The sequence below is a fragment of the Onychostruthus taczanowskii genome, unplaced genomic scaffold (assembly GCF_017590055.1).
Source record: "Onychostruthus taczanowskii isolate IOZ18803 unplaced genomic scaffold, ASM1759005v1 scaffold264, whole genome shotgun sequence".
In the NCBI taxonomy this organism is placed as follows: domain Eukaryota; kingdom Metazoa; phylum Chordata; class Aves; order Passeriformes; family Passeridae; genus Onychostruthus; species Onychostruthus taczanowskii.
This window is the reverse complement of record NW_024499951.1, coordinates 53,481-76,396: the sequence shown is the minus strand read 5'-3', so window position 1 is coordinate 76,396 and position 22,916 is coordinate 53,481. Positions and strand designations below refer to the sequence as shown.

At 40.8% G+C, this 22,916-nt stretch overlaps 1 protein-coding gene across 1 annotated transcript in view; it reads right to left on the bottom strand.

The window, feature by feature from the left end:
• Window positions 1-5,306: 5,306 nt before the first annotated feature.
• LOC121337378 (mucin-5B) overlaps window positions 5,307-22,916 on the bottom strand; it is a 41,873-nt gene continuing 24,263 nt past the window's right edge. The window contains exons 24-47 of the mRNA XM_041407453.1: window positions 22,397-22,553; window positions 22,060-22,188; window positions 21,545-21,629; window positions 21,308-21,345; window positions 20,092-20,247; window positions 18,722-18,814; window positions 17,859-18,100; window positions 17,179-17,356; window positions 16,635-16,885; window positions 16,031-16,214; window positions 15,597-15,789; window positions 14,724-14,902; window positions 14,171-14,240; window positions 13,896-14,017; window positions 13,484-13,515; window positions 12,860-13,037; window positions 12,151-12,255; window positions 11,516-11,556; window positions 10,824-10,946; window positions 9,802-9,897; window positions 8,309-8,437; window positions 7,394-7,433; window positions 6,213-6,336; window positions 5,307-5,670 (exon numbers count right to left, since the gene is read on the bottom strand). Of these exons, the coding sequence (XP_041263387.1) occupies window positions 5,496-5,670; window positions 6,213-6,336; window positions 7,394-7,433; window positions 8,309-8,437; window positions 9,802-9,897; window positions 10,824-10,946; window positions 11,516-11,556; window positions 12,151-12,255; window positions 12,860-13,037; window positions 13,484-13,515; window positions 13,896-14,017; window positions 14,171-14,240; window positions 14,724-14,902; window positions 15,597-15,789; window positions 16,031-16,214; window positions 16,635-16,885; window positions 17,179-17,356; window positions 17,859-18,100; window positions 18,722-18,814; window positions 20,092-20,247; window positions 21,308-21,345; window positions 21,545-21,629; window positions 22,060-22,188; window positions 22,397-22,553 (3,120 nt within the window). The 3' untranslated portion in view covers window positions 5,307-5,495. The remainder of the gene's footprint in view (window positions 5,671-6,212; window positions 6,337-7,393; window positions 7,434-8,308; window positions 8,438-9,801; window positions 9,898-10,823; window positions 10,947-11,515; window positions 11,557-12,150; window positions 12,256-12,859; window positions 13,038-13,483; window positions 13,516-13,895; window positions 14,018-14,170; window positions 14,241-14,723; window positions 14,903-15,596; window positions 15,790-16,030; window positions 16,215-16,634; window positions 16,886-17,178; window positions 17,357-17,858; window positions 18,101-18,721; window positions 18,815-20,091; window positions 20,248-21,307; window positions 21,346-21,544; window positions 21,630-22,059; window positions 22,189-22,396; window positions 22,554-22,916) is intronic.

Below are 22,916 nucleotides of genomic sequence, written 5' to 3'. Positions count from 1 at the left end.
GTCAGATTAAACTCTGGTTTTAAGCCAGGTTTTTATGGCATTACAGGAAATACATCAGTCAATATAGAATAATGTTGAGATACGCAAAGAACTGAAGTCAAGATGCTGTAAAGGAGTGGCAATGGACTTGCCTCAAGATTCTCTTTGAGTAGCAGTTTAGGGAGAGATGGTGACATGAAGCAAACCATTTCAGAGCTGGAACACGAAAGAGTTTATGCACTTCTTCAGAGACATTCATACATTGAAGCTGAATATTACTTATAAATAAAACACATAGGCATGGCACTACCTTCAGTGCTAATTTAGCCCAATTTTAAGCTTCCTTTGATTTGCTGGAGTCATGCTAAGGGGCATTAATGTAGGTCAAAATATGACTTATTCAGTGTCAGCGTTGAGAATGAGATCAGTTTCTAAGGACTACATTTAAAACACCAAAAAAACAGTGAAGGGAAAACTCAGAAGATGGCTAGAAATGTTAAAAACAAGTGAGATCAAGCCTTTACAAAGAAGCTATTACAAGCTATGAAACTGTTCTCAGCATTAGTCTTAGTAAAAATCAGGGTGAAAGTGTTTTTCGCAGAAAGTGCTGCTGGTTGAGATATTCAAAGCAGGATATAGGGTTGGCAGAATTTGTGGCGAATATCTGGTGCTTCCTGTCACAAATATAAAATATTGGCATTTGGGATCAAATCCTTACATTGCTTAAAGGATTTATATGAGGTAGGGCTGTACTTACCTTATACTAGGGAGTCAAATGAAGGAGAGGTAGGAACATTTCCAGAGAAAGCTGAGGTAAGATGCATAGCAATTTTCAGTAACTAAACAGAAAGAGTACAGTGCTTCAAGTCCTGATTCATACAGACTCTTCAGCTAAATGGGATGAACCACTGCCTACCTATTAGTCTTTCTTGGTTTCTGGACTGGATGCTCTGGAGAATCTGTAGTTAAATAATTTTGTTTCCAACAAGAAGAAAGATAGTTTAAAAACAGGCCTTTGGAGAAATCAAGCTCGAGTGAAACAGGGATATGTGTGACCCAAAGGTCAATCCACAGTCATGGTAAGCCACGCGACAGATTGCATTTGAATTTAAAAAAAATAAAGCAAGGGAGTGAGTACCAATTAACTGCTTTACAGACTACTGATGGAAATTGTGCTTTTACCTTTTTTTTAGAGAAAAGTAAAGGGCTTTAAGAACTTACAACGTGTCTGTGGCTTCATGACCAAACTGTGGCCTACTCCTGACAGAAGGCCAATTAGCCAGGCAGGCCTCCAGTGAGGCTGCTCTCCTGAGAGAGGCATTTCGATTGTCAGGGGTTTAAATGGCTGTGAGAATGGCCATGTACAAGGTAAACTGAGACTCTATTGTTGCCCTAAAGATACTGAATAATCAGATCCTTTGAAGTGTAAAAACAAGAAAGATTTTCACAACTGATACCTTTGTCTTGGTGTCTCTGGAAAATTGTCACAGTTTTTCTCCTAAAGGATGTTTTGGATGCCAGGTAAGTAGCAAATACCATGTTGTATATCACTGCATGAAGGCTTTATGAACTTAAATGTTACAATCATAGAAAAGAAACAATCCCATAAAAGAAACAAAGGCCTACCTTTGTACTTATCTTAGATCAGGAGGGAAATATAGACAAGGCCAAGAACATGTCTGTGGACACACAAATCTGTAGAAGCATCAGGCACAGCTCTCAGACCACTCAATCTTTATTTTCCCCCTTACCTAAACGATGATCCATCGAATTTGCCAATTTTTTTTTTCTTTTCTGGTTCATTACTAATCAGATAGCTTTCCTGAGCGATATTTAGACAAATTTTTTCATGTTTACCTTGCAACTTTCCAATTGTTAAGCTGGTACACTGAAACAAAGTAGGTGCAGCATTCTTTTAAACAATCCCTTCTGTATCAGAGTGCATTTACAGTTCACAGTCTTTGTTCCCAACTCAAGATTCTAGATATCAGAATAGATTGATATCGATAAAGCACATCACAGATAACACCACAGGTCGGATTCCACAGCCAGGGGATGGCTCAGTAGAGAACTAGGTCAAAGAATAGCGCCTCTCCCCAAATAAAAATTCAGAGTACAACCTGAATTTTCTTCTCCTCCTCGCAAATGTCAATAACTGGTAACAAAAGCAAAAAAAAAAAAAAAAACCAAAAAAAACAAAAAAACCCAAAAACCCTAAACTACATCATTAAAGTAGTATGTGAACTGACCTTTCCAAGCCTCAAACCAATAGGCAAGTCAGAGTTCATCTTATAAGAGCAATCCAGACTCAGAGCACACTAGTAAAATGATAAAGTGTCTTAGGAATTGTTCACCTGACATGAGGCAGTATCTCTGACAAATATTTATTTTAGCAATATGTGACAGTACTTCCTGGTGTGTTGGCTCAGAAGTGTTCAGTGAGTTGGGAGTACCATCCTCGCATGATAAGGAAAGAATGGCTACAGGCTGAAACCAGCTGAGCCCTGGCCCAGCTGGCTCAGCTGAGCTCTGGTTCTCCTGGGGTTACCCTATTGAAGTTTGTGCTGGTGTAAAGAATTCACGCAAAAGGAAGAAACAGTACTTGGAGTCATGCCACTGATTTTTCTTCACCAGGGAAATGTTTGACTTGCAGAGACCAGTCAGTAACCGGAAGAGATGGCCTTGGGCTACAGATGAAGGCTTGACCCTGCACACCTGAGAAGCAGCCACACAGCAACAGCAGCAGGATCATGGTCAAATCAACCTCTTTCAGGCAAAGTCCCCTGTGTTTATCTTAGCCTGTTCTGGTGGGGAGCTTGTGGCAGCAGCCTAAAGGACACCCAGACTTTTGCTGCAGTCCAGCAGCAGTGCTGCTGCTGCATGCAGAGGAACAGGCTCTAACCAAGAAGGGCCACCATGTCAGCATCTTGATCAAACAGCCTCCAGGCTGATTTTTGGTTTTGTGGTGGGTAGGGAGATGTTTGACCCATTGACTTGAGTATTGTGTGTAGTTTCAGTCACCACTGAATATATTATATTAAACTATTAGAGAGAGGTCCAAAGGAGGGCAACAAAGATGGTGAAGGGCCTTGAGGGGAAGCTGTATGAGAAGGGGCTGAGGTCACTTGGTCTGTTCAGCCTGGAAAAGAGGAGACTGGGTGGAGACACATTAACAACCTCCTCATGAGGGGAAGAGGAAGGGAAGGCACTGAATTTTTCTCTGACCAGTGACAGAACCCAAGGGAATGGCCTGAAATTGTGTCAGGGGAGGCTTAGGTTGGATATTAGCAAAAATTATTCTTCACCCAGAGGGTGGCTGGGCACTGGAACAGCATCCCCAGAGAAGTGGCTACAGCACAAGCCTGACAGAGCTCAAGAAACACTTGGACAATGCTCTCAGGCTCATGGTGTGACTCCAGGGGATGTCCTGTGCAGGGCCAGGAGCTGAATTTGATGATCCTTGTGGGTCCCTTCCAACTCGGCACATTCTGTGATTCTGTAATATTTACTGACTATCTTTATTTACTGTCTTTTAGCTGAAGAAGCTGAAATTCTCGTTAAAAAGGCTTTACCTTGCTGCCAGCTAAGTAAGAGCGCAGCTCCAAACAGAGAACCAGAGAGCTCTCTTTAAAACCTGGCCATCAGGCCTCTAAGTAGTATCACATAGGCCAGTTAGATCCTGGATTGAGTGAGTAAATGAAGTGCCAGGTGTAACTAGGAATGAAGAAGGAGCATGTCAGATTTCACACAATCAAAAGCATACTGGAGATGGAAATATGCCTTTGGTTCCAGCATTTCACTTGCCTGAAAAGCAAAATTCATGCCAAAAATGAGCAAGAAAGCATGCCTCTAAATCAATGCCATTCTCAGCTTCTGTGTAAAATCTCATCATCACTGAAACACACAAGAAAATAGAAATCTAAAGACAGCTGGTATGATTAGATTGTGGCTTATTCCCTTCTCCCACCTGAAGATAATGCAGAAATGTGAAAGGTTTCTGATACTGTTCCTGCTAAGTCATCTTGCTGACAATTATTGATTTGCAGGGTTGGTTGGCTGGTTGATTTGCATGAGTGTGTATATGGCTACTTACAGAGTCTACTTAATATTCTGATGACAAAAGCACTCAAGAATGACCTCCTCCCCCTTGGGAAAGGCAAGGAGGAAAGAAAGGGATGTCTTTTTTTTTTTTTTTTTTTGGTGCTGTTCTTTGCATTGCAAAAGCATTTGCGTGCTTGATTTGTATCAGTAAAAACAGTTTTCTGGACTAATGTGAAATTTGTACATAAGCCTCAGTGAAGCAATTGTGCCTTCCAAGGGAGCTGCATTGCACAGAGAGTTAAGTGAATTATTTGGAGGTTCCTATAACTTATAATCAAGCAATGTCAAGGATCCCCATAATTGTAAGATCAGTAACACCATGATGAAACAGTACACATCAAAGAAACCTGGCATCTGCTGACAGGATTTATTGTGAAAAATAAGAAAATTAAAGATTCCTTGGGGCTCAAGAGCTGCAACAATTTAAAAATGGAAAGCTAAAGTATAATGAATATCATATCTACTTGGTCAGTTCAAAAGCATTCCCTGCAAAACAATTCTCAAACAGCAGGCTCAGAACACTAAGAAAGTCACAGTCTTCAGTTCTCTTTTGGGTCACAAAAGACAAATTGCTCAAATAACAGAACTATCTGCCTTCCTTGTGCACTCTCAAGGTATTGTTGGATCTTGATACCTGTCCACATGAAATACTGTCACCAGTACCACTGGGCATGCTAGCTGGGAATCAATTATTTGTAATACAAATCATAGTCATGTAACCAGTAGTGAGACCGAACTAACAAACAGATCAGAGCTTGATGCTGGCAAACAATAAAAACCCCCAGTGAGATAAGGACTCCCAATAAGGGTGCAAATATATTCGTTTTGCAGTGTATATGTAAGATCCATGTTTTTACACTCTTGATATAGGAGGAAGGCTCACTGTGAGGAAGGAAAAAAAACACGTGGACTTCCTCCAGTGACCCAAAGTCACAGCCAAGGTAGATTTGGGACCACTGGAGAGAAGAACAGAAATGTGGCCCTGAGCCAAGTCCTGCCTCTGCCTGAACTGCAGCTGTGGAAGTGATTGTTGTTTCACTTCTAAGGGAAATTAAATACATGTGGTTATGGTTTAAAAATGTGCACTTTCTTCAGGCAGGACTTTTGAAAGGCATCAGTTGTCTCTAGAGTGTCTTGTAATAACCTTGATTTATACATCAGGGTGAGATTAAAGACATCAGCCACTTTCCCACATTAGCAGCATCACTGAAAAAGGAGAACAAGTCCTCTTTGAAATGCAGTTTATTCTACAAACATTTAGAGTAAAATCTTAGCTAATTTCCATAACTGCATATAATATCAGAAAGAAGAAGCGCTACTATGGTCATTTGAAGGTTACTCACAGCTGTTTTCTAAACTACTCACTTGCTAGGGAAGGATTAAATGGGAGATGAAATGTTTCCTTTAGTTTATACTCATGTTATCTTCTTTGGGCATTTTGTTTCCACACATCCACATTCATCTATGTACACATATGTGAACTGGACTGTTTTATGGTCCAAGCAAACCAGTTCCACCTTCACTTTGTGACTTCTTTTTTCATGGCAGCAAGTGCATTTGTGTTCCATTTCACTGGCCTCCAAAGAATACCTACAGAAATGAGATTTTTCGTATCAGTCTGCTGCCTATTATCATCCTAAACTCATCTGTATTTGCTGCTCCAAATGCACGTACTACTAAGGAGCAAAATTTCCTATCTATTTTTCTGCTTATTCATAACAGCCTTTCCTCAGGATGCTATTGGCCATGCAGGGCCAGATCCTTTGACACCAGTGGGGAAAATCCCAGTAACAACAGTGGATTTTGGATTAGGCCCATTCTAGCAAGACAGAAAGGAGCAATTCATGCAGAGAACAAAAGGCAGGAAAGCCTCCTACAGCTGTTCAAAAACCATACAAGGACATGTTTAAGAGCATGTTTAATAAATGTAGCTGACGTCTTTCCCAGGGGATCTATTTTCCTGACTAAGATAAGGCACTCTGTAACACTGAAGCCATTGCTAATGACTTTTCTTCTGCACAACCAGTTTCCCAACTGGGTCCTTTCAAACAGCAGGAACGAGACAAACAGCAGCAGCCCAAGAACCCAGGAAGACAAGCCACAGAGGAGGACAGAGAAAGATTCCTACTTACACAGAGTAGGTACTGCACATCCCTTCACAAAAGGGCACTGGGACAGGAGCAGCTGACTTGCAGTTGCCATGGATGATGTACTGCTCCTTCACATTGCGTTTGCATTTGTGTGGTAGGTCAATACCTGGGCAGAAGAATACTTCTTCAGACTGGGGAACAAATGTTTTGAAAGGTATCTGCTAGTAAACCAAGGACAATTCATCCTAGTAAAATTTCTCACAGTTCAAATGCACTGTGTCAAATGCAACCAAAACCACAAATGAGAGTGCAAAGAGGCATAAATTCAGCAAAATTACTCCACATGGGTGTTGTGACGAACTCTCTGTGTGTGGAGACACAAGGCTTGCCTCCATTTCAGAAGGCTGATTTATTATGTTCAATATTATACTAAAATACTATATTAAAACTATACTAAAAGAACGGAGAGAACAGAGAGATCAGAAGGCTACAAAGAACAAGAATAGAATAGAATGCATAACAAAACCCTACGACTGCTCACAGCCTTGGCACAGGTGGCTGTGATTGGTCATCAATGGAAAACAATCCACATGGACCAATCACAGATGCACCTGTTGCATTCCACAGCAGCAGACAGTTATTGTTTACATTTCTCTCCTGAGGCTCCTCAGCTTCCCAGGAGGGAAAAATCCTAGCAAAGGATTTTTCATAATATCATGGCTACACATGGGTCAATGTCTTTTTCCATTTGTGAACTAGCTTTAGCATGTAAAGATACCGTTGAATCAAGACCTAAAGGAGACACGAAGGGTTTCAGTTTTTCTAATATGGCTATAAATTACACTTGTGGCTTAATAACAACCTAGGATTTCTGAGTGGATGCTACAGAAAAAAAACCCCAAAACTTTGTTTCTATGCAATTTGCAGATGCAAGAACACAGAGAATATTTTCTGCAAGTTTTCCTATCAGGAGTATAGTTCAAGCTAACAGTATTTCAGTTATTTAAAAACACAGAAAAGGAGATAAAAAAATTTAGTGTTGCCATTGGAAGAATAAGGCAGATTTTTAGTCTTGGCTGTGAGGTATAAGACAGTTCTGCTGCTGGAAAACTGTCTTTCAGTTTATGTAATGTGCAGGCTCTCAGCCCATGCAGAAACAGGGCTACAATCAGGGAAGGACCAAACAGTACTGGAATAGAGAAGCAGTGATTTAATGCACTCACATGTCTTACAACAGCCATCTGAAGACACCTCAACTGTCCCCTGTATTGAAAGTAACCAGAACAGTCAGTTCAGATGCATGCAGTGCTAAGCAGACAGTAGCAATGACAAGAGTTCAGTTACAGTCCCTCATCTCTAATCTATACAAATTCCTCATCAGAACTATTTGTGTACCAATTATGTATAAAGCTGCTTAAAAAGCCCAAACCAAACCAAATTATCCAGCAAGGAAGGGAGAGAATTTTCTTAGAACTATATATCCTCTCACAAGCCAGGTAAGATGCCCTGTAATACATGCCGATCCTATTTAGGTCCTATTGAAACCAGCATCAAAACCCCAGCCAGAGACAGAGACTGACAGCTGCCCTGGAACTGAACAGCCTGGCCTGGGCAGAGCCTACCCCAGAGTTAATGCAAGTATATGGCTGTCCTAGTCCCTGCTTTGATCTGCTGTGAAGTCCCAAAATGCTACTGAAAGTTACTGGAAACCACCAATAGCTGAAAGCCTGGGTATGAATATTACCCCTTGCTCATTCATGTTCCATTTCCTCACATAATGGGACACCACATATCAGAAGACCCTTTGTTCATCAGTTCTCCAAGGATCCATGGTGAGTTACCATTTGTTCAATTGTGGTTTACAACACTGATGTTTCTCAAGTGATGAAAAATCCTTCCTTGCTACTGCTCCAATACCCTTTTCTTTCAAGTTCTAATGTTTATCCCACAACAACATAAATGGTGTGGGCTTGTTTGCAAATATTTTTGGCTTATTTCCATGGGACCCAGGACTGGAAAAGCACATTTCCTTCAAACAAGGAAAGATCAGGAAATACTCATTCAAAACAGCAAATATAACTCCCAGGCCAGGATCAGGGCTCATTACAGAAGTCTTTTTCTGGCTGTGAAATACTTACTGGCACACAGTTTGCTTCTTCAAATGGTAGGCAGACCTTTATTGTACTAGTCAAGGAAAACTGGCCTGCTGATTCAGTGCATGTGTACTGAGTACAGTTGTCATACGGATCTTTATAACTCTTTCCAACCTGATAAAAACAGAAAAAAATTAAATATAAATATAAATATAAAATATAAATATAAAATACTTTAGAAAATTAAATCTAAAAACAAAATAAAAAACAAGCTAGCAAACAAAAACAAACAAAAAAACAAGCCAATGGAGTATAGCAATAAATTAGAAAACTGAAACAGTAATAAAGTCAGTGAACTGGTAGAGACTGGGTTGCTCATTTCACTCTGAAAGGGCTGAGATGTCTGCAACTCACATCTACAAATTATGTACCAAGTTCACCCACTATCAGTCTATGCAAAATCACTTCTGTGGCCTCCCAGGGGGAAAGAATGAAAGATTGCCAGAATGAGCATAAAGGTATTAACAGAAATGCCAGAAGGTAGGTGTGCTAATGTTTGTGGGCTAAAATATACATAAAAGAAAAATAACTCTTTCAAATTATTTCAACAGTTTTCTTTTTTAATCGATGGGAGAAAATGAAAAGGAGTGAAACAGAAAAAAATGTCCTTGCAATAGAGATTAATGGATAACTGCAAAGCCTCCTCATGCAGAGATAAAAACTATATATTGGAACAGAAAAATCTAGTTTGTAAGATAAATTATCAAGGAATAAAAGGATGAAATAGAAAATATGCAGAACACAAGAGCTCTCAGAGAAGCAATTGCATGTAAGACAAGTCACTAGCTCAAACAGCATCATTAACCATACACAGGAGTAGCAGGCTGTAATAAAACCAAAAAAAGCTAGAATCATGGAATCATAGCATCATTAAGGGTGGAAAAAACCAAGCCATAGTGTCATTGAGGGTGGGATCATCAAGCCCATCCTTTAAAGTCTCAGCTCCTGCCTTCACAACACTACATTCACAAGACATGATGTATTAGCTGGGTGTGTTACCAAGTCACACAACACTACAGCAGCTGTGTCACTTGATTTCTGCCTCAGCAAATTCAGAACCAGTGGCAGCACAGCCATATCAGCTTGCTCACACTGCATCCCTGTATCTTCAGGGCAAGATAATGCAACTGCTTCAGACGGGAGCAGTGTGATGTGAAGCCAGCACATGTATCTCTGCAAGAGCAGTATTACACCATGTCACCATCCCTTCTAAATTCTTTCTTGCTATTTCATGTCAAGAGAAGTGGAGGTAACATGATTTCCATTCCTGCCAGAGAATATAATTGTCAACATGTTAGTGCCTGTGAGATGCACACAGCAGGGAACAGCTGTATAAACATCTACATTCACTTTGGAAACACAGACATTTGTACATCTCCTTGAGGTCCTCCCAGGCTTGAAATGCATGACACTGGTTGCAAAAATGCTAAGGTCTTTTTGATAGTTCAGCCTTGTGTGCAGAGCAAGGGAGTGCTTACCTCGATGGTCACATTGCCAAATGGAAAATTTGCCACACATGCCACTTGCTGGCACTGGCTGCAGCACTGACCCTTCTCTTCCACATAGCGAAAACCCTGTGGGAATAAAGTTTCCATTTATCCATGTTAATTTGTGTCTTGTTGCTGAAGCATCTTTCGATCAAAGCTACACTGAAGATGGCAGAGGAAATGAGCCAGCCTTCTGGTTTCAATTTTATTGTCTTTTGAAATCTGTTGGAACCACATTAAGCCTGACAATCAAAGCTGGTAATTTTTCTGCCTTACTGAATAATGACTTCTGGGTACTTCAGTTGCCAGGAAGACCCCGTCATTGACTATTCTTCTCTTCAGACTAACACACAAAAGAGGTCAAATAAATTAATTTAGCACATGATTACTTGCAAAATCTGCCACCATTGCTTGGTCTGATATCATTATCTACAAGAACTATTGCTGTCAGACATGTGAAGATTTTCTCCCCGTGTTTTAGGTATGCATTGGTCTTCTGGTAGCTGTGGGTGTGGTTGGCTTCAGGAAAAAGCATAATGAAAGGTTTTGTCCATTTTTAACATTGGTGGTACATCTGTCCTTATCTGGGCATGAATGGAAAAGCAACTACCCTACTTATATTCAGTAACAGATTGAACAACTTGAGTGCTAATTCTCACAAGTACTGAGAAGTAATTGAGTATTCCCCAACCACAAGTGAAAGTGTCTGGAAACATATAAACCACTGTGCAGTTTCCTCACAATCTTCATTTATGAGCTGACAATGGACAACATGAACAGAATGACACAAACATCTTTCAGCAGTCAGACCTTAACAGGTTTGCAAACATTTTCCCTCAGGGCACTTTTCCAAGGGTGACCTCTTAAATTTGCAGGAGCAAAAATAACAGCACCCTAAAAGGGACTTTACAAAACAATTAATTGAAGAGTCTATCCTGCAGTGTTGCACAGATAAAGCAGTTACACTGTCCCTGTTTCAAATGAACAGCCATTGTGGTCAAGGAGGTGCTGACCTGCTGACAGGTGGTTTGGCATTGCACTGGAAGGCACTGGATACGGTTGGTATGTGTCACAGGATCCTGCTCATCTGTACACACACAGTTCTCACAAGAGCTTTTAGGCACCATTGCCCCTGGCTGGAAATACAGGGGAGAGAGAAAACCATGACAAGAATTCAGAGTGTTCTGAAATAAACATCCCCCTGGCCTATAGAAAAAACGAATGCTTATGAGGTTCATTTTTGGAAGAATTTCCTGAAATGAATACTCATCCAGATCTCTAAAACTTCACCACTGGTATCACAAAATGAAGACAAGGCTGACACTCCCAAGTGTATCAATGGTGTTAAATGAGTTCTCATAAATTCCAAGCATCTGTTTTTGGTCAGATTGACCAAAATTGGCAATACTCTTACAACATTCAATGAGATTTAAAATGTGTGTTCAATCACAGTTCTGACCCATTGACTCTAAAGCATAGGCAAGATCTCTTTTAGTAAGCAAGTTACTGGTCTCTAGCATTACCTATTGAATAACCTACCCCAGAATCACAGATTGCTTGGTGTTGGGAGGGAAACTAGTGGCAGGGAAGAATTACAAGCCATTCTAATCCTGCTTTCTGTATGAGTGTTGAAAACAAGAACTTCAGATAATTCTGACTCAGGCAACATTAACTTGTAGGAAGAAGTGTCTGGAAGAAGACCTACCTTAAATTCAACTCCTTCAGAAACACATACACCTTTTGGTACTGTAAGGAAAAAAAATGAAAAGGTTGTGCTAAGAATGATGCAGTTTCTGTACTCATCTCTGAATTGTGAGCGATTTAGAGAAGTCAAAAAGCAGAGCTGAACACAAGAGGGGGGGAAAAAGCAACTATGGTTGCTATTTGGTATTCAGAAGCCCACATGTAACATCTGCTTAGATGTTATGCATCAAGTGGGGATAATTCTATACCCTGGTATTCTCCATAAGGTAAAATCTATTTGCCTTGTGGTTTTTTTACCCATACTTGTAATTACTTGACCTTTTCTTTATTGTTAACCACCGTGCTGGTAACAAAGCTAATGGGCTAATGTGTGTGAATCTGGAAATATAATTTGGCAGCAGAGCTTCTGGATGGGTTCAGTTTAACCATCATTCAGTATGTGGTCAATAGCTTACACTCCCTGAATACTCAATACAGAGAACCTGAACCAGCTATTATAATTTAAAAAAAAAATAATAGCCCAATTGTAAAGGCTGAGAGGGAAGGGAAGAGGCTTCTGCCATGATGTTAACTCATTTAGAAAAATCAAACACTTCAAAGAATAAATAAAACATCTTAAGGAAACAAGGTACTTACTACAGGAGAAGATAGGGCAACAACCATCCTCGGATATAGCAACCACTGGCTGGAAACCTAAGTCACATCCTGTTTTGTTGATAATGCAGGTTTTTATATCACATTCTGCAATAGACAGCAGAGACAAAGTGAGCCAAAGCATCCCATCCAGCAGTGTTACGTGTGGACAGAGCTTGAAAAAACCATCCTATTACTATTGCCAGGATTCTCTGTCCTGCATCTTGGTATAGATACTGGGAATAGCCACGTTTAGGAGCAGGCTGCTCCTGTGCTGTGGTGGACATGTGGGACTGGGAGGGTGCAAATGCAAAGCTGAGGGCAAACGTATTCTAGGAACCTCCACAGGAAGCCTTAGGAAAGCCTGGAAGATGAATACATCCTCTCTTACTGGACGAATCTCTGTGGAAGGATCACCCTCTCATCTCAGAAGGACAAGAGCCAAAGGATCCTGTGGAGCACCTGCTAGTCCAAATGATCCACAAGAGATTTTCCAGTGTAAATATCTGTCAGCTCATGGCACTAATTTAGAGTATAAGCTGGACTGGAGGAGTTTTTTTCTGCTAGCAAGAGTACCTGGCATGTAGATGGAAGAAATGACCACTCCAGTGTGCTTATTTTAATCTGCTACCTGTGGAGCACCACATCTCACTTTAGGATCACTGATGAAGGCAAAGGTTGTCGTATTATGGCAAGTGAAGGATCTACTCACCACAGACTGTCTCTGTGCAGCAGGGGTCTTCCAGACGCGGTTTTATTTTGCGTACAAAGCCTTCTTTTGTGCAGTTGATAGGTGGAGATTTAGCACAAGGACGGGGGAAACAAGAGATGTTCAAGGTCGCTTCATCACAAGTACAGTATTGGCAGTCATGTTCCCAAGCCTCTCTAGGCTATAAAAAACAAGAGGAATAGCAGTTCAGAGAGCAAAGCCTGGAAGCATTATATCAATGAAAGCCTGCTGCAAGCCAGTGTAGGACTGAGTTGACCAAATTTATTGTGTAGGAAAATTGCAATTCAAATCCCAGAGGGAGAAGAAGGGAAGAGTAAGAAAAAATGTCATTATTTGCCATCTTCCTTTGCAGGTTTAGGTGTTTCCAGGAAGAAAGCCTGATAGCTCTACCAGGAAACTGATTCCCACAAACTGCTCTTTCTGTTTCTGTACTTCAAGTGATTAAACAAGTTCTGGAGTCAATAAAATCTTCTGATTTTCTCCTGATGTCATTGCAGTTCACTGGTTTTTAAGCTTAGAATTAAAAGAAACAACTTATGCAGTCATTTTTGCAGAAGGTCATAGAACACAGATAAACTATAAAGACAGTATTTTCCTTTCTCTTACCTGTTTCACTGACCCATCTTGTGCAGTGCAACCTATAAAATGAATTAGATGTTACTTTAAAGGCAAGTAACTCCATCAGGGAAAACAACAAAAGCAGAAAAACAGGAACAGAAGGAAGGTATTGAAATCTGAGAAACAGCCACCAAGAGAAAGAGAAATTCAGAGTGAAAAGTCACAGGTTGTAAACACAAAAACATCTTAAACATGCTATTCTTTATTCTTTTGAAAGTTGCATCTTTTGCATATAAGAGCAGGCAGAAACTTTCAATCTGGAATGCTTCCAGCTTCACCAGAAAGGGTCAGTAACAAGGTCTCCCCCATTTCCTCTGTACCCAAAACAACCCTCTTAATATGCACTTCTAGTCAGGCTCTTACCCCTACTTCCCATGGTACCATTTACACCATTTCTTACCACAAACAGACACACAAATGCCATCATGATCATTCAGCAGAATTTTTCCATCAGGACAGTAGCATCCTTCAACAAACACTGATGTGCTATTTTGGGAAGGAAGGGTGCCCATAACGACTCCTCTGCACAATCAGAATATAAATGAGAATGAATGAGAGGTAAAAACGTAGCCCAGGGCCATCAAGACACCTAAATCCCAAGGGAATGTGAACTTCAAATTCCCAAGTAGTCTTCACATTATGGACTTGAAAAACGCCTTATGGGAAATTACCCACCTGCTGAAGCAAGTGTTTCTTTTTGGTTCCCCGCATGGCTTGTACACCTGATCCCCAGGACAGCTGGCCTCTGTGGAGCATTGCAACACACGAGTTAAAAACCCCAGACCCAGGTGCACCCTTCGATGCAGGGACACGAAGGGACAAAGCGCCCAGCTACCGCAGCAACCTCCCGGGTCCGCACAGCCCGGCAAGGGGACCCTGCAGCTCCAGCAAGAGGGGCCGATGGGGCCGGCGAGGTGCAAGCGACAGGAGCAGCAGTGCTCGCCCTGATTCAGGGCGGCCCGAGCGGGCAAAGCACGCAGAGAGAAGCGGTGCGTTGCCATCTAGCGCCCGAGCTGCGGGAACACGCAGAGCTGCTCGGCTCAGCTACGCAGGAGACACCGCGGGCCTGGTTCCCCCTTGTTTTGCTCCAGGACTGGGCTGGGAAAACCTCTTTGGTTTGTTCCTGCTTTCTCAGGTCCAGAGCAGCAGGGGAGGACAGAGCGGACCTGACTTGCTTCACCGCAGGGGGTGTTTTCCACGTGAACTCACGGCCCGTTCCCAGGCTCACCGCAGTGCCCGCTCGCCAGCCTCCTCCAGTCCGCGCAGACCCCGTGGAGCCCGCACAGCGCCGCGTAGGTCTGCATGCTCTGGCACTCGGTGCCGGGGTGCTCCTCCGAGCACCCGCTGGCCACACACGCCTCGTAGTAGGGCTGGGGGGGCACCACGCCGTGGCACTCCGTCAGGGTCCTTCGCAAAGCAAGGAGAAAAACCTTGAGCTACTTCCAAGGAAGAATTCAACTCAGAGCCAAACCATCCCCCCTGCTCCAGGCAAAGCCTCGAGGTACAACTACAAATTGTTCTCATAGGCAATACATCCCCAGAGCTTAATAAAGAATGAGATTTACCTGCCATTCTTTACAATGCTTTGAAAGGAAACAATATTATGTTGGATTGCTACCTGCAAAGGCTCCTGCACAGTTCATAGCTATAAGTCTATACACTGACGTTTTTATGCTAGCATGTTTGAAAATCCTGCTTTAAACCACGAAATTATTTTTGCTTTAAATTATTTTAAAACCTGCTTTAAATTATTTTAAAAACAGACACATATGTTTGCTTACTATATTCTGACTGTATTTCATATCATTCAGAGCTTTCAGATACTGAATTATAGCTAATTCCCACTTGGCCTCTCCAGAAGTGACAGGCAGAGGGAGTGCCAAGCAGCAGACACTATTAAGAGAGGCCTGATTTTGCTGATGCAGCGGAAAAATATCTGCCAAGCTCAAGAACATACGCATCAGTTCACTGCTCAGTTTCACAAGGTATGCAAGACTTGGTATTTTCTTCATATCCTAGAATCAGTTCACCCAAGCCATTTAGTGAAGAACGAAATTACCCTGTGGCCTTATTTTTCTGATACTTTTGGGAGTTGTCTTACCAGATGATTTTACACAGATTAGAAGGCACACAATGCTGATGGTACTCAGCCTTTGATGGCCGTGAGACACCAGGGTTACAGTATCTGTTGGTAGGGTATGGAACTTTCCAGTCTAATGCCATCTCTTTGAAGGACTTGACAACCTCACCATTCCTCTTCATAGCATCATCAGTCTTCTGGTTGCTGCAGGTACCTGGCAGCAATATAAAAATGACAGTTCAAGGGCAGCTGATGCTGATGAAGCTGCTTTTAGATAAAATCTGGGGGGAAATTGTCCTCCTTGTGTGAAGAGAGCAGCATGTGGGGTCCTGGATATTTCTCACATTTGTGAGAAATAATGAAGTTACAAGCATTTAGAGATTTTACAAGAGAATGAAAGATAGAAGGAAGACAATTCAGAGCACTAATTTTTATCAGCTGATGAGGATACTCACCACAAAGTCCCATGGTATTGTTATGAAACTTGCTGAAAGGAAGTTTTATGTAAAATGCAAGTCGACTATAGGAGATGTACACCTTTAATTCGGGTATTTCAATTATGGCATAAAGGCCAGAACTGGTTATCCTGATACCATTCTTAAAAATGTCTGGAACAACTTTCTTATCATCAAACAAAATCTAAAAGAAAAGAAACAAAAGGTTTTTATGAACGCTTCTTCAATGAGTAAGGAATATGATTAGTGCAACTGGAAAGCAGAGCAGGACAAATTCAGACCTTAGGTGCACCAAATGATGTCTTTCAAAGGCAGTCATTTAAGCAGTTGTCTAATATTCCTTTTTAATATGTTGCAATTTATATTTGAATACTCGTATCAGATGAAAACCATAATTTTCAGTTCTGTCATAATTTCCCAGATTTTTAGAATATACAGATTCTATTGATACCAAGCAAAAAAGAGAGAGAAGCAAAGCAATTGCATTTCTTACCCATTCCATATTTTACAAACTTAATCCTTTGTCATCACAGGACATTTGGCAGTACAGTAACATAACTACAGCCAAATAATTTTGAGAATTCATTTAAACACAATACTTTACCAAGTTTGTTTCTTTTCCATGTTCCATTGCTTGTGTCAGAATAACAACAGAGTTGGAGTAAAAAATGATGAGGGACATGGAACAAATTGCTCCACCGGTGGCAGCACAGTAGTAGTTGTCTATGTGAATCCAGAAGTTGTGAGAGTCAGGGTGAATTGATTTCACAAGGACATAGGTGCAGTTTTCTTTAAAATGGTAATATGCTCCATCAAAAGTCACATAATGCTCATTTCCCCAACCACTGCAAATACCTAGAAGACAAAATGACAGGCTTCAAGTTTGACTTCTGAGCTACCTGTAAGTACAAGCTGGATTTCACCTTTTTACTCACTTCCAGTCAGAGACAAAATATCCAGTTTAATAAAGAAAAATTACTCTAGCAAAGACATCTGCTTTTAACAGCCAAGATTTCAGATGGGATTTCTGTTCCATTGTATCCTACTGAATTAATATGAACATAATAAAGGTATTGATCCGACAGACTTTTCTTTTTTGAGGCCCAGCTGAACATAATATAAATTTCAGGAATTCTCCTGGCACTTACACTGACATTCAGAGACTTCACAGCAACCGGTTTCATCGGAGTGTTTTGTGATTGGGAAACCATTGACGCAGAGTTTCAGTTGCTGAGGTGGGCAAGTCATGACAGACAATTTGATATTGTTTCCTTCTCCCAGGCAAGTGGCAGTATGGCAGTTTCCAAAATTCCATGTTTCATTAAACTATTGATTAATTGAAAAAAAAAAAAAAAGAGGCAAATAACAAAGTAATGTCACAAAATCTTTAAAATTACACACAGCAACTACATTCCATTCAGTTAATTGTCTAGCATGGCAAAATTTGGTGTCTACTCTGGCTCTGGAAACCAGGCAATATGAACCACATAGGATTAAAGAGAGCCTTGATATCTACTTTTTTTGGTATATATGTTAGGGTCCTGATAACTTCTGGTGGTAGGACAGTGCCAGATGTGTCTTCCTAATCTTTGTTCAGCTTAGGTAGCTCTGCTCACATACAATAATTTAGGTGTTTCAGGTGAACAGAAGAATCTTCAACTTACTCTTTCAGTGAGGGGTTTCTGGCTTACTTCTAAATCATCTCATTCAGCCACACATACAGTCCAGCTGTAGTGCTGGATACCAGCATCAGAGGAGAACACCAAACCTTGGCTGCAGGCAATGCATGAATAGTGGAATGATGAAACACATCTTCAGAGTCTCTCACCTTTCTGGGAGGAATGAGTGCAAGACAGTCACTGACAGAAGTCCTTGTGGGAGCAAGAACTTGGTTTGTTACACCAGGAGCAGGTGTTGGTGGACAGGTTTTAGAACGTGGATCACAGATCTTGAGGGTCTCAGCATGACCAGTTTTACACTCTGCCCAAATTAATTCCATCTGACATGATTTATTGCAGACAGAGTAAGCACAACGACCTGATACATTCACTGGCAGAGAAACGTTTTCACCTGCAAGGGCAAAACCCAGGTGTTAGCCTGAGGCTGCATTCTCAGCCCTGCATTTAACTATCTGTACCCAACAGCCATGCTCAGGGCACTGTCTGTCTGCAGCTCCTGGGATTTAGTGGCTGAACTGGACAGCAATTCATCCAAATGGCAAAGACTGAGGGAGGGCCACAAGGCCTAATCTGAAATTCTGCTCTTAGGTACATTGGAAGGAATTGAAAATGAGTACAAGAAGAGCCAATACTGAGTAGATCACCAAGTGCAACTGCTCTTCACAAACACCAGGAGGTAAGTGAAGCAGGAGCTACTAACAGATGAAGAAGAGTCTTTCCTCCCCTGCTTTTGGAATATTATTGTCAGTTACAAGCTCATCCTCAGCTGTTTGGGATTCAGGGCTCTGCTCACATGAGCAACTGCTGTAAGTTTCCTTACACAAGGGGTATTCAAACCAGAACAGAGTTATTGGATATGGGAGAGCTGTACTTCTGAAGGTGTTAGCTACAGTTCAAAGATGTAACAACTTCTAACTGCGACAGGCAGAATGAGCACTTGCTGAAGCACTTTTATCTGTCAGTACATCTTTCCATGTCAGTGGTGCAAAAAAAAAATTGCTTGGTTTCTCACCCATTTTTATCAATTGTCCATTGTCATTGCAGAAGCAGGGAGTGGCTACCTCTGATGAGGGAGGTGCAGATGTTACATATTGCATATGTGGTTCTGCAGGAAATCAAATAAATTACTATTTAAATCCTCTACTACTCAACTTTCAAGCCCTACAATATCTCTTACATTCTCTACAACTACAAAAAAAAAAATCTTTTTTTTACCCCCACTACATTCTGTACACATCCACATGGAAACCATCCTCTGTATTTATAAACACTCCCTCTATTAAACAGTATCGTGCTGTAATACTACACACACACCCTCCCACATCTAGGTTTGGTTTTTTTTTTTTCCAATACAGAATACAATAAACATCCCTTCTTGTGTCATTTATTCATTTCAATTTAATGTTTCTAGTCCTGCAGTACTTCACCTGACTTTGGAGTGGTGATTTCCAGTGGCACTCCATTTGGATTTTTAGTGCTTTCATTCAAAGAAACTGTTGGTTTAAATAGAGATAGATCATGTAGACATTTTACTATGCCACCTACATAGTAAGTATACTTACTACACCTACCTAGTCTGCTTTCAATAATCCTGCCTTTACTAGATATTACTCCACTGTACTTATTCAATTTTTTAACATTTTCAGTAAATACCAAACACATGGGTTCACCATCAAGTATTTAGCTCTTCCATTCACATGAGCAGAGAAGCTAACATTTCATTTTCTTTGTTGCCCTTGTATAATTTACTACCAGTATGATATATATATACATATATATATTATTTTTTTAGCCACTTGTTTTTATTTGTAAAAATCATGTGGCAAATTCCCAATTTTTCTTTATATCTTTTAAGAAAAAGAGATAAAGAAATTTTCTGATTTTTCACATTCCATTCATGCTGGAAAATGTCTTTTGAACGGGAATTAACTGCCAGGAAGCTTTATTTTCATATTCCAGTGACCCATATAAGACTCACTTATTCCAATGCAGAAAACAGTACAATAAAAAACAGAACGTGTTATGGGTGATAAGAAGGAGAAAAAAAAAGATTTAGAAGTATGATATATTGAGACTAATGACACCAGAGTGTCTACTGTGATATGCTCAAGATTATTGTAAAAGTTGTATAAGAAATTGCTGAACCTTTCTATTCTCTCTTAACCTCACTGACAGTAAGGTCAGCAAGAATCTATAAGATTGCACTTTTGGTCCTCACCACCAGATCCACAAGCTCTGATCCCTCAGTTTTGAAACTTCAACAGTCTTAAATTCTGCTGTTATCCTAGACATGCTGCAGGAATCTTTTTCCAGGATGGATAAATCTCACTACCGTTGTGGACTTCTACAGAATCACCACCAAGCCCCTTATCAATCTAGTACCTTGTGCTGGTGTAGGTGGAGTTCTGCAGGGGGTAAGGGTTTTAATGATCTGTCCATTAGGGCCACAGGCAGCTTCACCACACGTGGTCCCATTCACGTGGCTGTACACAGTTTCATTTAAGGTGTAGGTCTTCCCATTGTAGCAGCACAGGCAAACTGAGGCACCAAAAGAGAAAATGTCATGGCAACAGAGGACATTTGCAATATAAATACAAGTGAAAAGCAAACCAAACTCTGCATTTACCCTTCTGAAGTTCACAACATCAAACATTAATTACCTGTCTAAGAAGCTTTCTTAGTTTCTATTTGAGGACCTGCACTGCGAGTCTATCTCATTTAAAGTGTGTTGGATTTTTCTGGTTCCTGGTGTTTCTTGGAGTCAGCTTGCATGGAGGAATTACTGGTTGGTAAAAGCATGAGAACTGAGAATGGCCTAACTCAGCATGGAGCACAGGAGAACTCTCTCCGGGCAGGGAATGTGACTGGGGTTATTGCCTTTCTGAGTGACAAAACACTGGCTCAGGAGGTCTTGCACAGCCATTTCCATCCACAAATGAGGAGCATGCAGTGATACACAATTTCATTTAAATATATGAGGAGCTCTCCAGATTTTGGAGACTGTACATGTGAGAACCAAAGAAGAAGTGTATCTATTACTGTAACAAAATCAGCTAAACTGCAAATGTGTTATTTACTGGGTCATCCTGTGTTTTGGGATGTGCTTTCTCCGAGATATGGGAATGAACTGATACTGCACCTTAACCAAATGCATCCTTTAGGCACACAAGCATTTATCTGATAAAATAGCTATCTTAGTTTATTTTATTAAATGAACGGTCAGGAAACAGCACTTCTACAAGATTTGCCCTGTTGTAAAAGTACTTATTAAAAGAGGTACCATGAATGGCCTGCTACAGATTACAATCTGTTTTCACTGGCTACCAAGGAAGTGGAAAAGTGAAAAAGTGGTATTAACCTGCATAAGATAAATCCTGCATATCACACCAGTCTCCTTCCTCCTCATGATTATCCTTTACACAGTTCTTGAGGGCAAAGGCTGCATTTTTCTTATCAAAGTATATCTGTGCTGCTTTGCACCCACATATTAAACTACCTGTCTGGCCTTCTATTACCATTATGTTTGCAGTAACATGAGATGTTGGGTTGTTGCAGTCCTGCCATCACTCAGTGCATGGTGAGTGTGGTGAAAAGTTACCTTTGGAGTCTTCAGCACATAGTTTCTCTTCAGGATCACTGAAGAGAAAGAGTAAAAAAGAATTGTTTTATTGAAATTAATTTGTATATGGAATAACTGTCTGTAACTGTACCTACTTTTACAAAAAACCTATCCTGGATTTAATGGTAATTGCCACTGCCAATAAACATTAACAAAACATCTCCTAGTTTGTCCTTTCAAGTCCTATTCTACCCTTCTCACCATCAACTGACATACCATGAAGTGCAGTTGGGGAGGGAGACACACTCCCTGCTCTCCTCATCAAAATACGGCTTGTCAGGACTACACTCTGGGTAACAGCCTAGAAAATTAAACAAAGTATTTTTAGTCTGAGTTACATAGGCACTCAAAAGCACATAAATACCTCTATCAAATATAGATTTGATCCCCAAATGAATGTGATTCCAGTATGAATGTTCTTTTTACTACCAATTATTTTTCCAAGTGCTCTTTTTACCTCTCTCCCCAAAGTTTTAGTTTACTACATTTGTCAATAGATAATTATTCTATACAAATTTATATTGAATGGTGTTTTATCTCTTCATATATTTAAAGGCAGCAGGGAAACGATGCTATGAATGGCACCATCACACAGGGAATTAGCAAGGCATGGTCAATGAGCTTTTGGGACAGATGGAATAACCTTTCAGTCACCTTGATGCTTCAGACATTTGAAACCAGACTAATACCCGTGACTCCCATATACTGCATTAAAGTCAAGGAAGAATTACCTTCTAAACTGTACAGCAAGTTCCCACATTTCCCTTGTGGGTTCCTGCAGGTCCTTAGACAAGGGGCTCCACAGGGTTTATAGAACCACTCATGTTTGTCAGGTGGATTGTAATAATCGCAGAACACAGCTGGAACAGAAGAATAAAAGCATTTAGGTCTCAGAAACTGGGCAGGGACTATTTTAAAATCTGGTTTAAAAGATTTTAATAAGATAAACATGATAAAAAGAGCTTGTTCAGTCACAGATGCATAGCAGCATAGGTGTTCTGTTATTCTATATCCCGTGTGCCTGAGCACAAGGGGCACTCTTCCTGTGTCATTTTCTCCAGTACTTACGGCAAATGGCAGGGGTTCTCCAGTTGATACAGACACCAGCTCTGCTGCAGCTCCTCGAGTAAGCAGCGACTGAGGTACAAAAGCACTCACAGTCTCCCACACTGTCACAGCCACAGAAGTCAGACACACAAGATTCATAATATGGAATTGGGTTCACCTGTCAGAACACCAACAGAGCTGTCACCACAGCTGTGTCTGCTGCACTGTGCTTTAATGAGGGAAAGGGCTCTGAATTTCTGTCATGCACATGGTTTCTGACAGAATGGGATTGTCATGAAGGAGCCATGATATTTTATAACAGGGAGTTTTCTATTTTCACCTGCCTGGTAGAATTGGGCTCCAAATATTCCTATTCTCATATGTGTAATGCTGCCACTTACACTTAAAATGCCTTCCCAGTGTGATTTCTGCAGGACTGAACTACCCTGTTTTGTCTTAGCATAACTACATGGTGTGTGCACTGTTCAACTGAGAGACAGTGATTGAGTATGAAAGGAAATCCTATTTCCACTAAACTTCA